The 16,795-nt window shown below is 47.4% G+C and overlaps 1 protein-coding gene across 3 annotated transcripts in view; it reads left to right on the top strand.

Moving 5' to 3' along the window:
• Vit (vitrin) overlaps positions 1-7,744 on the top strand; it is a 140,723-nt gene extending 132,979 nt beyond the window's left edge. For all 3 annotated transcript variants that reach the window (XM_045137834.1, XM_045137836.1, XM_004660100.2), the window contains 2 exons: positions 4,325-4,838; positions 7,138-7,744. In XM_045137834.1, the coding sequence (XP_044993769.1) occupies positions 4,325-4,838; positions 7,138-7,316 (693 nt within the window). In that variant the 3' untranslated portion in view covers positions 7,317-7,744. The remainder of the gene's footprint in view (positions 1-4,324; positions 4,839-7,137) is intronic.
• Positions 7,745-16,795: the final 9,051 nt, after the last annotated feature.

Raw genomic sequence — 16,795 nt, 5'->3', positions numbered from 1 at the left:
ACTGCGTAATCTCAGGGTGGCCTTGAACTCATGGTGATCCTCCTACCTCTGCCTCCCAAGTACTGGGATTAAAGGCATGCACCACCATGCCCAGCTCTAAAAACTTTATTTTTATTTATTTATTTGAGAGAGAGAGAGAAAGAGGCAGAGAGAGGGAGAGAAAGAATGGGCATGCCAGGGCCTCCAGCCACTGCAAATGAACTCCAGACACATGCATCCCCTTATGCATCTGACTAATGTGGGTCCTGGGGAATCGAACCTGGGTCCTTTGGCTGTGCATGCAAACACCTTAACTGTTAAGCCATCTCTCCAGTCCCTGCCTCTGGTATTTTATCCCGCAGACATCCATGTCCACCTCCCGCTAACCACAGGGCTCCAGATGGGAAGGCGGGCGGCAGAGGGAAGACCCTGGGCAGCTTGGGCTTTCATGTTGATTTTAACGTGCCGTGTTCAGAGCTGACAAGGCATCCTATCAGACCGCTGGCCGCTCCTTGAAAGTTTCCTTCCCCCTCGACGTCCTAGAAACTAGGTGACGCTCCGTTTACTTGCTGTCTTCACATTCTGCTTTACACCCCAAACACAGACATCCCCAGGACTCACCCCTCGCCCCGCTGTCTGCAGTCCCCCAGCCTCTTGCAGGGCCATAGTTTTAGCCTCCTCTCTCGAGCTTTATAAACCACCTCAGTCCTGATGGAGTGACTTTCTGTTGTAGTTACCTTCATGTTGCTGGGGGAAGAAAGAAAAAATAAAAACACCAGAAAGGCAGCTGATGGGTAGAAAGGGTTAACCCTGCCTTACAGTCTCGCGGGGAAGTTCTAGAACGTCAGAGGAAAGATGGGAGAGCAGAGGCTGGACATCACATCTTGCCCCAGCAGGGATTAGAAAGCAGCAAGAATGAGCTGAGCTGTGGCAAGAGGGAAGCCAAGCCAGCTCAACACCCCTATGTCTGCCCTGACACCAAAAACACACCTCCCAGACTGCCACCAGCTAGGGACCAAGGATTCAAGACACCCGTCTATGGGGGCATTTCATTCAAACTACCACCCTTTCTTTTCCTTTCCTTTCTGTTTTTTAATCCCCCATGCCCTGTCAGAACACTAATACAATCATTTTTATCATCATCCTCATCCAAGATCACAGTCTTTCTCACCCAAACTGTGTCCTCAGGACGTTCCATGACCAGCTTCACAACTGCCCCAGAGGCCAGTCCCCCCCCCCCCCGACCACCACCTCCTTATTATTGCTTTGCTCCATATCACACCTCCGTCTCTCTGCTTTTACCTGCCCGATACCACGTCTGAGTCCACAAAAGTTCTTTGCATCGGCGCCACCTCCCTCCTGGGAATCCCTAGTTTACTCTGGGTTTTATAAAGAGCCCCAGGGACACGTTGAGAAGGCGTTCGGACCAGTCTGCGGGGTCCTTGTTCCAAATCTTTCACTGCTCCCCACTGTTGAGGGCTTCTGGAGTGGGATCCCAGCCTATCTTCCTGGTCCACCTGCTGTGACCTCGATGAAGGCCCTTGTGCTCCATGCAGTTGGGATTCTGCCCACAGCCAGTGCCACCGCTCTCTCCCGCCGTGACAGCGCACAGGGTGCCCAGGGAGACTGCCTCCCCTGTCCTCTGGCCAGCAAACTCAGCTCAGCCCAGCAGTCACCCTCCTGGTCGGTGGACAGTCCCATGAACCCCAGAGGTTTTTGTAAGTGAAATAAAATGTTTGAGAAGCTGAGGAAATAGATTTGTTTGTCTGGCATGCAGAAAGCCCTGGGTTTGATCCCCAGCACCCCCTAAAGCCAGCATGGTGGCTCACTTCTACAATCCTAGCACTCGGGAGATAGAAGCCAGATGATCAGAAGTTCATGGTCATGCCCAGTTACCACTAAGCCATCCCTCCTGCCCAGTCATCCTCAGTTACATAGTGTCGCAGGCAGGTTCGCATTGCTGGTAGAAATCATCCAACCAAGAGCAGCTTGTGGGAAAAAGAGGTTTATGTTGGCTTACAGAGTTGAGGTGAAGCTCCGCTCTGGCAGGAGAAAATGATGGCATGAGCGGACGGTGGACATCACCCCCTGGCCAACATCAGGTGGACAATAGCAACAGGAGAGTGTGCCAAACACTGCAAGGGGAAACTGGCTATAACACCCATAAGCCCACCCCCAACAATACACTGCCTCCAGGAGGCGTTAATTCCCACATCTCCATCAGCTGGGAACCTAGCATTCAGAACACCTAAGTTTATGGGGGACACCTGAATCAAACCATCGCACATAGCAAGCTCAAGACCAGCCTGGACTACATGAGGTCATATCTCAAAAAAATCTGTGGGAATGGGACTGGAGAGATGGCTTAGTGATTAATTAAGGCACTTGCCTACAAAGCCAGAGGATCCCAGTTTGACTCTCCAGGGTCCATGTAAGCCAAATGCACAAGGGGGCACATTCATCTGGAGTTCATTTACAGTGGATGGAGACCCTGGCATGCCTGTTCTCTCTCTCTCTCTCCTCTGCTTCTTTCTCCCTCTCAAATAAATAAAATAAATTAATTTTTCTAAGAAAACTTTAAGTTATTTCTTGCCCGGCTCTAATATTCAAAATAACTTTTTAGGACTGGAGAGATGGCTTAGCGGTTAAGGCACTTGCCTGCAAAGTATAAGGACCTAGGTTACATTCCTCAGGACCCACGTAAGCCAGATGCACAAGGTGGCGCATGTGTCTGGAGTTCATTTTTTTTATTATTTAAGTTCATCTGTAGTCATGAGGTCTGATTCTACGATCCCCAGAGGTAGATAAGGGCAAAGAAGAAATGACTCACTTTCAAGGCAGTAGCCTAGTCACTTCTGAGCGTATGCTAACCAATTTGCTCAACGCTTACTTACAACAACCTTTTAAAGATTTTTTAAAAAATTTTAATTAAAAAGAAATTATTTATTTGTTTTATTTATTTGGGAGAGAGAGAAAGAGGGAGATAGAAAGACAGAATGAACGCGTCAGGGCCTCCAGCCACTGCAAACTAACTCCAGACACATGTGCCACCTTGTGCACCTGGCTTACGTGGGTCCTGGGGAATCGAACCTGGGTCCTTACACTTTGCACTTTGCAGGATAATGCCTTAACTGCTAAGCCATCACTCCAGCCCAACTCCCTTATTTTTTCTTTTTCCTGGAACAAGCTTGACTGCAGATAAATAAATATTCATTTGCCTAGAGGCAGGGCTGTCTGGAGGCCAAAGTGTGGCTTTTGAAGTCTCCTGTTGCAGTCCTAGAAATTTCCTTCACAGTGGTCCTTCGTTTGTTCCCTCGGGGTGGGCGGGTATACCTGTAGCGTGATTCTCACCCACGCAGCCAGTCAGCAACTGTGGGTCCCTTCCTGCAGGGTACAGGGCTGCCCTGGTAAGCTCTCTTCTTGGGTGCGTCTGTGTCTTCCACAAGAACAAAAGCTGTCTTTAATCTTCACCACAGCCACTGTTAGGGCTGGCTTCCAGTAAGTGCAAATGGACTGGGGAGCTTGGAGAGAGGCATAAGTCAGAAGCTAAAAGCCAGGCGTGGTGGCGCACGCCTTTAATCACAGCATTTGGGAGGCAGAGGTAGGAGGACCGCTGTTAGTTCAAGGCTAGCCTGGGACTACGGAGTGAATTCCAGATCAGCCTGGAACTCAAAACACCAAAAGAAACACCCCCGCCAAAGAAAGAAAGAGAGAGAGAGAGAGAGAGAGAGAGAGAGAGAGAGAGAGAGAGAGAGAGAGACAGAGAGAGAGAGAGAAAGGAAGGAAGGAAGGAAGGAAGGAAGGAAGAAAGATTGGGCTGGAGAGATGGTTTAGCGGTTAAGCGCTTGCCTGTGAAGCCTAAGGACCCCGGTTCGAGGCTCGGTTCCCCAGGTCCCACGTTAGCCAGATGCACAAGGGGGCGCACGCGTCTGGAGTTCGTTTGCAGAGGCTGGAAGCCCTGGCGCGCCCATTCTCTCTCTCCCTCTATCTGTCTTTCTCTCTGTGTCTGTCGCTCTCAAATAAATAAATAAAAAATTTAAAAAAAAAAAAGAAAGAAAGAAAAGAAGTGATTTACATCTTCCTGTGAATTTTCTTATAATACCTTTTTCCACTCAGACAGAGACACAGCTGAGGGCAGAGGTGAGTCCAGATGTTGCTGGAGAGGGTCTTCCCCTCAGTAGCGCCCATCCAGGTGAAGTGGAATAGAGCAAGTGAGCTGTGAGAACCAGCAGAGGGCACAAGGGTCATTTTGCTTCATTGCCTACCTGGCAGTCAAGGGGCCGTGGTGACAGATCAGAGGGCGTGACCCCTGAGCGGGCCAGCGTCCCTCTCCTCTCTCTTCCAGGCCGTGTGCAGGACCAACGGCTTCTACTCCCTCAGCGTGCAGAGCTGGTTCGGCCTCCACAAGACCGTGCAGCCCCTGGTGAAACGGGTCTGCGACACCGACCGCCTGGCCTGCAGCAAGACCTGCTGGAACTCGGCCGACATCGGCTTTGTCATCGACGGCTCCAGCAGCGTGGGGACAGGGAACTTCCGCACGGTCCTGCAGTTCGTGGCCAACCTCAGCAAGGAGTTCGAGATTTCCGACACGGACACGCGCATCGGGGCCGTGCAATACACCTATGAGCAGCGCCTGGAGTTCGGGTTTGACAGGTATCACAGCAAGGCCGATGTCCTCAATGCCATCAAGAGGGTGGGCTACTGGAGTGGAGGCACCAGCACGGGGGCTGCCATCCACTACGCCCTGGAGCAGCTCTTCAAGAAGTCCAAGCCCAACAAGAGGAAGCTGATGATCCTCATCACCGACGGCAGGTCCTACGACGACGTGCGGATCCCGGCCATGGCTGCCCACCGGAAGGGTGAGTGGAGGCCACCGAACTATCTTCTTACGCACTGCTTTTGCCTATCGCTTAAGAGAACGTTCACAACGGCGCCGAGCGTTTCAGGGAGCAGTTACCGCAGGGCTCTCTAAGAAGTGCAGAGGGTAGAAGAAAGGAGCAGTCATGTGGTTCCTCGTGCGTCCTTGAAATCCTGAGGCCTGCAGGTGACCAGGAACAGTCAAACTGCCTCTATAGCCTATATATACTCTGAGGCTTTCCCCAAGAGGGCCCAATGTAACAAATTTAACTCTTTACTTTATTAAAGACACCAAGTCTCCAGTTCTTTGATGACTGCAACTTGCATTAGTACTTTAAAAAAAAAAATTTTTTTTTTTTTTTTTTTTGTTTTTCAAGGTAGGGTCTCACTCTAGCCCAGGTTGACCTGGAATTCACTCTGTAGTCTTAGGGTGGCCTCGAACTCATGGTGATTCTCCTACCTCTGCCTCCCGAGTGCTGGGATTAAAGGCTTGCGCCAACATGCCCAGCTCCAATAAAAATATTTTTTAAAATCAGGTGTGGCGGCACACACCTTTAATCCCAGCACTCGGGAGGCAGAGGTAGGAGAATCACCGTGAGTTCAAGGCCACCCTGAGACTACAGAGTGAATTCCAGGTCAGCCTGGGCTAGAGTGAGACCCTACCTCAAGAAAAAAATTATATGTATACATATATATAGTGGGCTAGAGAGATGGCTTGGCAGTTAAGGCACTTGCCTGCAAAGCCAAAGGACCCAGGTCCAATTCCCCAGAACCCATGTAAGCCAGATGCACAAGGTGGTGCAAGTTTTTGGAGTTTGAAGAGAATAAAAACATTTTTTTAAATTTATTAGAGAGAGAGAAAGAGGCAGATAGAGTGATAAAGTTTGGGTGCACCAGGGCCTCCCGCTATGAATTCCAGACATATACATCACTTTGTGCATCTGGCCTGACATGTGTACTGGGGAATGGGACCCGTATTGTCAGGGTTTGCAAGCAGGCACCTATAACCAGTGAGCCATCTCTCCAGCCCATGTTAGTACTTTTTAAAGAGTAATAATTGTTTTAAAATAGTAATGTGGAGGTGTGGTGTTTTTGTTGGTGGTTGGTTGATTGGTTTTATCTTTTCTTTTTCAGACACTGTTTATGTAGTTCATATGGTCTTAAACTCACCATGCTCCTGTCTCAGCCTCCCAAATGCTAGGATTACAAACATGTCCCACCGTACGTGGCTAAAAAGTGCAATTTTTGCAAAAAAAAAAAAAAAAATTACTATCCACATCTTGGAAGTTCAGGGGAAAACTTCAAAGAAATATTTATTCCAAATACTTGAAGCAATATTTCTATACAAAAATTCTTGAGGGCTGGAGGGATGGCTTAGCAGTTAAGGTGTTTGCCTGCAAAGCCAAAGGACCCAGGGTTGATTCCCCAGGACCCACGTAAGCCAGATGCACAAGGTGGCACGTGCTTCTGGAGTTTGTTTGCAGGGGCTGAAGGCCCTGGTGTGCCCATTCTCTCTCTTCCTCTCTTTCTCTTTCTCCCTCTCTCTCTCTCTCCCTCTCTCTCATGGAGGCAGAGTCCTAACTATTTGATCTAGAGCCTAACTTTCGAGATTCGTGTGGAAATGTGATGAGATTGTGTCCGTAAGGCTACCCAATCCACACTGGGTGGCCATCTGTTAGTGTGGCTAGTACAAGCTTCCCTACAGCAAGGGTGAGCCCAGGGATCCAGAAGGCTGAATTTCAAATACCGAAGTGCAGTCTTTCCATCTTTGAACCGAAAGGAAAGCTTAGTCAGTTTAAGGCCAGCTCAGCACATAGCTGCTCTTACTGTTTTTGGCGTCGTAATCTCTCAACTCACCGAGTCACCACAGTGCACTCAGTTTCTCTAACGTATCTTTCCCTGCACCTGCTCTCAGAAAGCTGCAACGCCAGGGTCTTGGTTTTGTTTTGCTTTCTTCTAAATCCAGAGAACACTGCTTTGTTTACATCTTTCATGACGTCCTTGAAGAACACAACTCTGTTGTGATAAGCAGGTGCCGGGCGAGCGTGGCTTTGGGACCTTGCGCAAGACTTCCCATGCTGGGGATGGCACTAGGGTTTGTAAAGTCACCCTCAACGACTGGAGAGACTGGGGCTGGAGAGATAGATGGCTCAGCTGTCATTTCTAGAACCTGGGAGGCCATTGAGGGTCTCTCATTGGTTTTCTTTGGCACACTTCTGACTGGAAGTTCGGTTTTGCTGGCAGAACATCTGGAAGGACGGCAGTCTTTGGGGGGACCTCATCTGCTCTCTGTCTCCACAGGGGTGATCACCTACGCAGTGGGCATTGCCTGGGCTGCCCAGGACGAGCTGGAGGTCATTGCCACCCACCCTGCCAGGGACCACGCCTTCTTTGTGGATGAGTTTGACCACCTCTACCGATCTGTCCCCACGATCATCCAGAACATTTGTACAGAGTTCAACTCGCAGCCTCGGAACTGAGCTCGGAGCAAGCAGAGACTGGCAAACGGTGCTTCCCTGACTCTTGGGATCACCCCCCCCCCCCCCCGCGTGCGCGCTCTCCAGCTTTCTGGGGCACACGTGTGGGGGGATTAGGCATGGAAGAACACATGCAGCATTACTATTTGCCCTCGGCGATTTGCATCCTCCAAAACTTTGCGGTAGAAAATGATCGATAATTTGTAGGTGGAGCCAAAATGCTAAACCATTCTGAGCACGCTAAGGATTGTACATTTCACAGGTGTTTCCAAAATACGTGTGTCCAGAAGAGACAGGGTTAAATCTAGCCTTGGTGAAAAAAAAAAAAAATTGTTTTTATTTCTCATTAGAACTCTGTAATCCTCAACCAGTTTCTTTTGATCATGACAATGTAGCAGGAGTTGCTTAATTAAAGGGTTAGAAGGATTCCATGCATGTGTGGTGAGAACGATTCTTATGGGTTGTGGGGACCACCCTCTGCTTTTACCGGCCCAAGGGCATGCTAGGCATTGTGGCCACTGCATGACCTCCCCGTCTGCATTCCCCCACTGTATCTGAATCACCAAATGCCTATGTCACATTGCTTTCAAGGCCGCTGACCCCAGAGGACCAAGTTGGTCATGTTTGAAAGGGTGCATTCAGATATGACAATCACCTGGGAGATCAAAATACTGATTCTCGGGCTGGGGCCCATCCCAGTGATATGTGAGTCTCTAGGACTGGAGCTTGAACACGGAGATGTTTTATAAACTGCCCGGTGGTCCCGCTCTCTGTCAGCATGGACAGCAGCTGAGCTCTTCCCGAGAGTTACCGATAAAGCTCCTTCCTAGCCGGGCGTGGCGGTGCGCGCCTTTATTCCTCACACTCGGGAGACAGAGGTAGGAATATCGCGGTGAGTTCGAGGCCACCCTGAGACTACAGAGTGAATTCAGGTCAGTCTGGGCTAGAGTGAGACCCTACCTAGAAAAACCAAACCAACCAAACAAAACCCCTTCCTGAGAAAGTCTCTGTTGTCCTGGGTCCATCTAGTTTAGCAATTGCTCTGGAGTCTTCAGTGACAATTAGGAGAAATATATACATATATATATATATATATATATATATATATATATATATATATATATATATATACATACACATACACACACACACACACACACACACACACACACACAGTGGCTGGAGGCCCTTCTCAATCTCTCTCTCTCTCTCTCTCCCTCTTTCTCACTCTCTGTCACAAAAAATAATAAATAATTTTTAAAAAGAAAACAAGCCAGTACAAAGGGATGGAGGCATTGAATGAGCCTCTCTGTGTGCCCATGATCTCTCAACTCCACAGAAGCTAACTTTCCCACTTCTCAGAAATGGGTGACCTTTCCCAGAGGTCTCTTTGCTTGGGTTCAAAGCTCTGTAGTGAAGGTCTGCTAAAACTTTCTGACTACACTGACAAGGTTCAGACACTCATTGTTACTCCTGACTCTTTAAATAACCCCTTTGAATAGGGCAACGCCTTCATAAACCATCTTTCGCAGCTGCTGTCTCAGGGGCCAGCAAGAGTTTATAGAAAAGATAACCCTCCTGCGTCCAAAGAATTTTCAGTTTCAGGGAGTCGCCAAATGATGTTATTTCCCAGTTAAGATCCTAAGAGAAGATCTCCCCTTAGCTTGTGATAAATAAATGAGTAGGTAAGAAATATTTTTGAAAACATGAATTCAATTGCTTTGGAAAAAGACTAGTGCCTTGAGGAATTCACAGTCTAGTGAGAAAGAGGCAAATGAATTAAATTTGTATAACTGCTGTCATGGGATTACACACAAAATACAGGAGTAGCAAACAACCTCATGAGAAATAAAATGGTACTTATGCCCAGCAGGCTCACTTATCATAGGCTAGACATTGCTCTAGGGTTGCACACAGAGTAACTCACTTCTATGGTTCTCTGAGATAGTCTTATCTGAACTGTTAAATTTTTTAAAAATATTTATTTATTTACTTATTTATTTGACAGAGAAAGAGACAGAGGGAGCGAATTGGCACGCCAGGGCCTCCAGCCACTGCAAACGAACTCCAGACACGTGTGCCCCCTTGTGCATCTGGCTAATGTGGGTCCTGGGGGGATCGAACTTGGGCCTTTGGCTTTGCAGGCAAACGCCTTAACCACTAAGCCATCCTCTCAGCCCTTCTTATCCGAGTTGTACACATCATATGTCTGAAAGGTATGGAGAGGTCAGGTAACATGCCCGAGGGCAAAGATTGGTATATGATAGATCTGAAAATTAACCTCAGGCAATCTATTATGATTTGGATATGAAACTGCCCCCCCCATAAATTGGGTGAAAGACTTGGCCCCAAGCTCGTGGATCTAATCATTGGAAGGGGAAGGGATCACAAGGGATCTGAGCTGGCCAAGAGATTATTTGTTGTACTGATGGACTTGTCATGCGACGGCATTATGGGGAAGTGGTAGAAACTGTGGGCGACGGGGCTAGCTAGGGGATGTAAGTCACTGGAGGTATGCCTCTGGAGGGTGCGTCTTGTCTTTGGTGCCCTCCTCGGTGTTACTGCCTCCCTCTCAGGGTGAGATGAGCACCCTGGTTCTACCATGCCCTTCTGCCATGATGTCAGGCCTCACCAGAGCCAGGAAATGACAGAGACAGTGACGACGGACTGGACCCCCTGAGATCATGTGCCATAGTAAGTGGGAGATAAATAGATACGCAAGGTATACTGTGAAAAGTGAAGTGTCTTATGCAACTGTATTTCATTCATGGCTCTCCCTGACTCTCTGGTCAGCCTTCTTGACTTCGCATAAGATGAGTGATGCCAAGCTAAACTCCAGTGCCCTGCAAAGCCCTGAACATGTGTGGCTGGCAGAGTCCTACGTGTTCCTCAACAAATGCTGCTTGTTGCAGTCAGGTTCACACTGCTGGTAGAAATCACCCAGCCAAGAGCAGCTTGTGGGTAAAAGAGGATCATTTTGGCTTACAGGCTCGAGGGGAAGCTTCCCGATGACAGGGAAAATGATGGCATGAGCAGAGGGTGGACATCACCCCCCTGGCCAACATAAAGTATGCTGCAGCAACAGGACAGTGTGCCAAACACTGGCAAGGGCAAACTGGCTGTAACACCCATAAGCCAACAATACACTGCCTCCAGGAGGCATTAATTCCCAAATGTCCATCAGCTGGGAACCTAGCATTCAAATCACCTAAGTATATGGGGTCACCTGAATCAAACCACCACATTCTGCCCCTGGCCCCCATAAACTGATAACCATACATGATATAAAATGTAATGCATCCATCCAACTTTAAAAGTCCCCATAGTTTTTATCAATTCCAATGATGTTCATACATCCCCATTGTCCAAGATCTTTTAACTAAGACATAATACAAAAAAATCCCCCCAAATCCCATAATGGCACAGAATAAACATTCACACTGCAAAAGATGGCATTGGGCACAGCAAAGAAATATTCAGTCAATACAACATTTAAAACAGGACAAACATCAAACTCTGTAACTCCAAGTCCAACAACTCTAGCCAGTGACAAATCTCCAAGTCCGATAATTCTAACCAGCAACAACTCTCTGGAGTTCCCATTCCGCCCCTCCAGCTAGGCTACTCACAGTACTGGGAAACTTCATCCAGAGCTGGCAACTCTCCTTCGCAGCCATCTTGTGGTCCTGACATCTCCACTGGGTCTCCATTGCAATCCATGGTTCACCCTCATGGCCCCATAGGGTCTCCATGCAGACATCCAGCAAACCTGCTTCACACTGCCCATGGCCATTTCCAATACACCAGACCATATTGCAAACTCAATGACCCTCTCTTTCCTGCATTTCTTATACTCCACAATACCAGGTGGGGTGCCAATTTGTTAATCCAGGGGGGAATAAAGCAGAGTTTGAAGAACGGGACTCCTTGAGCACTCAGGCCCCTTCAAAGGAGTCTACATTCTTCCTGTTGCCCCAGTGCACGTCAGCTGGCCCAATCTCAAAGGTTATAGTCTCTCAATTGCAGCTGAACAGACGACAGTTCACCCAAAGATTTTTTTCTTCTGTGCCATATCCCTCTGCTCACACCAGTTCATTTCTACACAAAGCAACCCGGCACAACTTCTCAGGACATGGGCATAAGAGCAAGCTTCCCACACAAACTACTAGTCCAGTCCAAGCAAAGCTCTTTCTTGCCCTCATAAGCCAAACCTCACAGTCCACAGTTCTTACTGCATTCAGGTCTTTCAACTCTGACCAGAACAGTCCATCAGTCTGTACTTACAGCACTGCAAGGCATCTCTTGGACCAAGGTTTCAAATCCTTCCACATTCCTCTTAAAAATCAGCTCCAAAGGCCAAAGCCACACAGTCAGGTGTCTAGTAGCAACCCCACTCCTCAGTACCACTTTACTGTTGCAGTCAGGTTCACTTTGATGATAGAAATCACTCAACCAAGAGCAGCTTGTGGGGAAAAAAAAAAAGTTTATTTTGGCTTACAGGCTCGAGGGGAAGCCTCCACGATTGCAGGGGAAATGATGGCATGAGCAGAGGGGTGCACATCACCCCCTGGCCAACATAAGGTGTGCCATAGCAACAGGAGAGTGTACCAAATACTGGCATGGGGAAACTGGCTATAACACTCTTAAGCCTGCCCCAACAATACACTGCCTCCAGAAGGTGTTAATTCCCAAATCTCCATCAGCTGGGGAACCTAGCATTCAGAACACCTGAGTTGATGGGGGACACCTGAATCAAACCCCCACACCACTTCCTCTTTGGAGCCTCTGACCTGTTCAAACACTTAAGCTCTCTGGCCAAAGAACACTGACCCACTATTCTCCAGGAACTATCTTAGTCCTTTCTCTTTAGAGGACACAAAATATGCACATTATCAAGGATTTATTCACACAGTGGCCTCACTGAGTGAAGCAGATGTTTCTGGAGGAGAGAAACAGGATCTAATTCCATCCAGGTTGCTCTTCTCTCTCCACTGTCCTCACTGGAGTAAGGCTCTTACTGTGTGTTATAATCAGTCTTTCTAGGACCAGTGTCCTCTCTGGTATCTTCACACAGAGCTACACTGGTTCTGTTCTTCTGTTTTCATTGCTCCTGCAGATGAAAAACTTATCATTTACTTTTCTAAGTTTCATTTAATGAACATTACTAAACACCTATTATGGGGGCTGGAGAGACGGCTTAGCAGTTAAGGCGTGTGCCTGTGAAGCCTAAGGACCCAGGTTCGATTCTCCAGGTCCCACGTAAGCCAGATGCACAATGTAGCACATATGTCTGGACTTATTTGGCAGTGGTTGGAGGCTCTTGTGTGCCCATTCTATCTCTATCTCTCTCTTTCTCCCTGTCTTTAACAAATAAATAAAAATAAATCTCTTAAACACCTATTATACACCAAGCATTGGGGATTAGCACTGGGGTGAAAGATGAAAGAGACCTGGTTCTAGTCCAAAGGCTCACAGGCAAGTGTTGGGGAGAACAGAATAAATACACAGATTATATCCAGCTAATGTGATAGGAGGAAGGCAAGTGCGGATGTTTCATGTTGCTGGAACACACATCCAACCAAACAGGGATTTATCTCAAGCTTACAGATCTAGGAGAAATTCCATCGATGGCAGAAGCTGGTTCCCATTCATAAATCAAGCAGAGAGAGAAACCATTACCAGCCAGCAAACACTAAAAAAGCCACGAGCACAAAAAATGCGGGGCTGGGAAGATGGCTTAGCGGTTAAGCGCTTGCCTGTGAAGCCTAAGGACCCCGGTTCGAGGCTCGGTTCCCCAGGTCCCACGTTAGCCAGATGCACAAGGGGGCGCACGCATCTGGAGTTCGTTTGCAGTGGCTGGAAGCCCTGGCACACTCATTTTCTCTCTTTTTGGTCTCTCTATCTGCCTCTTTCTCTCTGTCACTCTCAAATAAATAAATTAAATAAACAAAAAATATCCGCCTGAGCTCAAACTGTTCTGCACAGCTTTGGGCTGGAATTCAGATCTGCTTCCAGTGACATATCCTTTCAAAAGCGTTTGCATTTCTACCGTTCAGTCTTTCCTGCATAGAATTCATCTCAGGCATCCTTTATGGTTTTTTCAATGTGAAGTAGCTAATGGTGGTAATCTGCTTGACAATAGCAGCTTCAATAACCTAAACCTTGTCTTCAAACTTTAAATCTCATATCTATCATTCTATATTTTCTGCCAAGCACACCAGTCCTTTACTTTCAAAGGTAACCTTGATCGAACTCTCTGGGCACAGGCAAAAGAACGCAGCCAGCCTTTATGCCAGTAACCCTGTGCCAACTCTGCCATCTTTCCTTCCTTTTTGAAAGTTCATAGGCCAACACATTTCTCTCACTTAGCATTATCAAGCTCTCACCAGAATAGTCCATAAAATTTGGCTTACTGCTCTCTAAGGATTCTGCTGTCAAAAGTACCAAATCCTTGCATAGTCCTCAAGCACAAAAGTTCCAAAAGAAACAAAATCCACATGGTCAGATTCATCACAGCAAGATCCCACTTCTCTGGTACCAAATTCCTGTTGTAAACCATTTCACATTACTGGGATTAATATCCAACCAAGCAGTTTTATGGGAGGAAGGTATTTACTTCAAGCTTACAGATTCACGAGAAGTTCCCTCAATGGCAGAAGAAGCTGGCTCTCATTCGTAAATCCAAAACCACCAACAGCCAGCAAACACCAAAAAGCAGCAAGCACAAAAATCTGCCTGTGCTCAGACTGCTCTGAATACCTTTGGGCTGGAATTTAGGTCCACCCCCAAACATACCTTTGGGCTGGACCTCAGGATCAAGCCCCAGTGAGGAGACCCGAGTTACAAACTTGAATAAAACACCTGAGTCTATGGGGTGTAACTTTCAAACTACCACAGGAGATTTCCTGGGCTGGATCTTCTGGGAAGATCCCATTTCATCTGCATGAAGAAAAAAATGCAAAAGGAGCAAAAATGAAGAATGAAGAGGACCATGAGACAAGCTTATCCCGAGGTGGAGCTGGAGCTGGAGGGCGGCAAGCAGGGCCATGCTGGTTAAAGCTTCATGGTTTCCCGGTAAGAGACTCAATTCCTGGTACTCAAGCAAGCAGGAAGCATGGAGGGGAAACTTGAATAACTAAGTCAGAACTCAAAGCCTTAGAGGGACAGGGTCAAAACACAGCCTACGACCTTCTCATCCCCCCTCCCCCCAGGGCGATCCTCATCTGGAAACTGGCCCATGTCTCTGCTGAATGATAATGGAGTGAAATTTCCCTCCCCGTGGTACTGAATTCAAGATTCAGACCCGGGGATGGACCGCCCAGCCCTCCCAGCTGATGGAATTGATGGAGAAAAGGCATTCCCATCATGCAGTGTGGTCACTACAGTTTAATTAGTCTGTCTTGTTTTGAGACTGTCTCACTGTGAAGCCTAGGCTAGACTAGAAAGCAAGATCCTCTTTTTTGTGCTGGTATTACAGCTGTACACCACCTGCTCCTGCTTAATTGGTAAGTTTTATAAGCTCATTGAAGCATCAAGTTGAATGTCAATGAGTGTGTGTTCATAAACTCCTGTACTGGAACAATGGGAAGCAAGTTGAGTGGAGTGGTAATCTGTCCTTGGTTTGCTTGTGTGCGTTAACCAAGAAAGCCAATGTCTGCCTCTCTTTTTTCAATTTTTTATTTAGTTATTTAATTTAATAGAGAGAAAGAGAGAGAGAAAGAGAATGGGCATGCCAGGCTTTCAACCACTGCAAATGAAGTCCAGACACATGCACCACCTTGTGCATCTGGCTTATATGTGTCCTGGGGGAATTGAACCTGGGTCCTTTGGCTTTGCAGGAAAGCTCCTTAACCACTAAGCCATCTCTCCAGCCTTGACTCTCTTAATATTGCTTTTCACTTTCCTTGGTCTCTATGACTGCAAGCAGATGCTTGTTACACACCATTAGCCATGGAAAAGCTCTTCAAAATGCCAGAGAGGCAGATATGATACCTCTAGGGTCCATTTCTGTTTCTATAGGAAGGCCTCACTAAGGAGAAAAACTCTACTTAAACCACTATCCACATGGAAAAGAAATAAGGTGAAAAGATCACCATTTCAAGGCAAAGTTTTTTTTTTAAATGGCTTTTAATTGAAAAATACTGAGCTAAGTTTTCTCCTTTCTTGCTCTTTTACATAAATAGGACCCAGAGGCAGGGAGCTGCCCAAGAAAGCAAACACTATACTTAGCTTGGCAGCTGAGGCTTTGCTAACAAATACATCCCTGCTGAATAGGTCCTTTCTCTGACTCCTCCAGCCTCGCTCTGGCTTGAGGTGAGCGGGCTGTATTCAGGTTAATGGCAAATTGGAATCTGGGTTCTCCACAAAGAGGTTTTACATGACTGCCAAGGGATATACACCAAGAGGGACCAGAGGCCACAGAAACTGCACAAATGCCAAAACAAGGCCCAAGATAAATCGAATTGTTGTTGCTCTGATGTTCCCGAAGGCGTCTGTAAACTTGGATCTTGATACCATGGTATTGATTATTTCCCCCCTCATTGCCTTAATACCCTACAAGTTCTCCTTGGAGCTATGGTGAAAAGGAGTTTCTTTCCAAGCTCAATGGGAGGGTTGTGGAGCCTTTTAAAGGCAAAGAGGGGACAAGTGATTGTAAACCACTGTGGTTATGGCCATCTAAGACGTGCATCGAGCAAAATAAGTGAGCAGGCAGAGTTTTCTAAAGGCTCAATTGTCAGTGTAGTTCATTTTCTCCCATGAAAACAAGCTCATGGACCTGGAAGGGAGCAACAGAATGGAGACTGTAAGGGCAGGATGGAGATTTCCCTGGTCAGTGACTCAAGTTCAAGGCCTGGAGTAGCCACATCTCCACTTTCCTATTTCTGCCTTTGTGAAGTGAAAAATTCCTCAAGCAAAGGTATCTGGAAGTAAAGCGTTGGCAGAAAGATGGCAGCTGCAGAGGGAGGACCCACAGGGGCTCTGCCAAGGCTAGCCTGGCTTGGCCAACAGGCTTGTTCATGAGCAGATTTGGGGGACCTTTGGCAAAACCCCGACCCTGTGTCCTACAGTATCCCAGCAAGGAAAAGCCAACACCAGCAAGTGGTTACTATCCATATGACTCTCCAGAGGAAGGAGAGGCCCAGGGACATCCTGGAGACGATAGTAAAAGTCATTGTTGACCTCAAAGATGAGACTCGGTGTACTGAGAGCAGAGTGAGTAGCTCTATCCTCATTATGTCATTGGATACACACATTCATATTGCTAAATAAATGTGTGTTTCAAAACCATCCTTCAGCCAGGCGTGGTGGCACATGCCTCTAATGCCAGCACTCAGGAGGTTGAGGTAGGAGGATTGCCGTGAGTTTGAGGCCACAGGTAAGCCTGGGCTAGAGTGGGACCCTACATTGAAAAACCAAAAAAGAAAGAAAGAAAGAAAGAGGGAGAGAGAGGGAGGGAGGGAGGGAGGGAAGGAGGGAGGGAG

The sequence above is a fragment of the Jaculus jaculus genome, chromosome 18 (genome assembly GCF_020740685.1).
Source record: "Jaculus jaculus isolate mJacJac1 chromosome 18, mJacJac1.mat.Y.cur, whole genome shotgun sequence".
NCBI lineage: Eukaryota > Metazoa > Chordata > Mammalia > Rodentia > Dipodidae > Jaculus > Jaculus jaculus.
The sequence above is the reverse complement of the archived record's forward strand: the minus strand, read 5'-3'. Positions and strand labels throughout refer to the sequence as shown.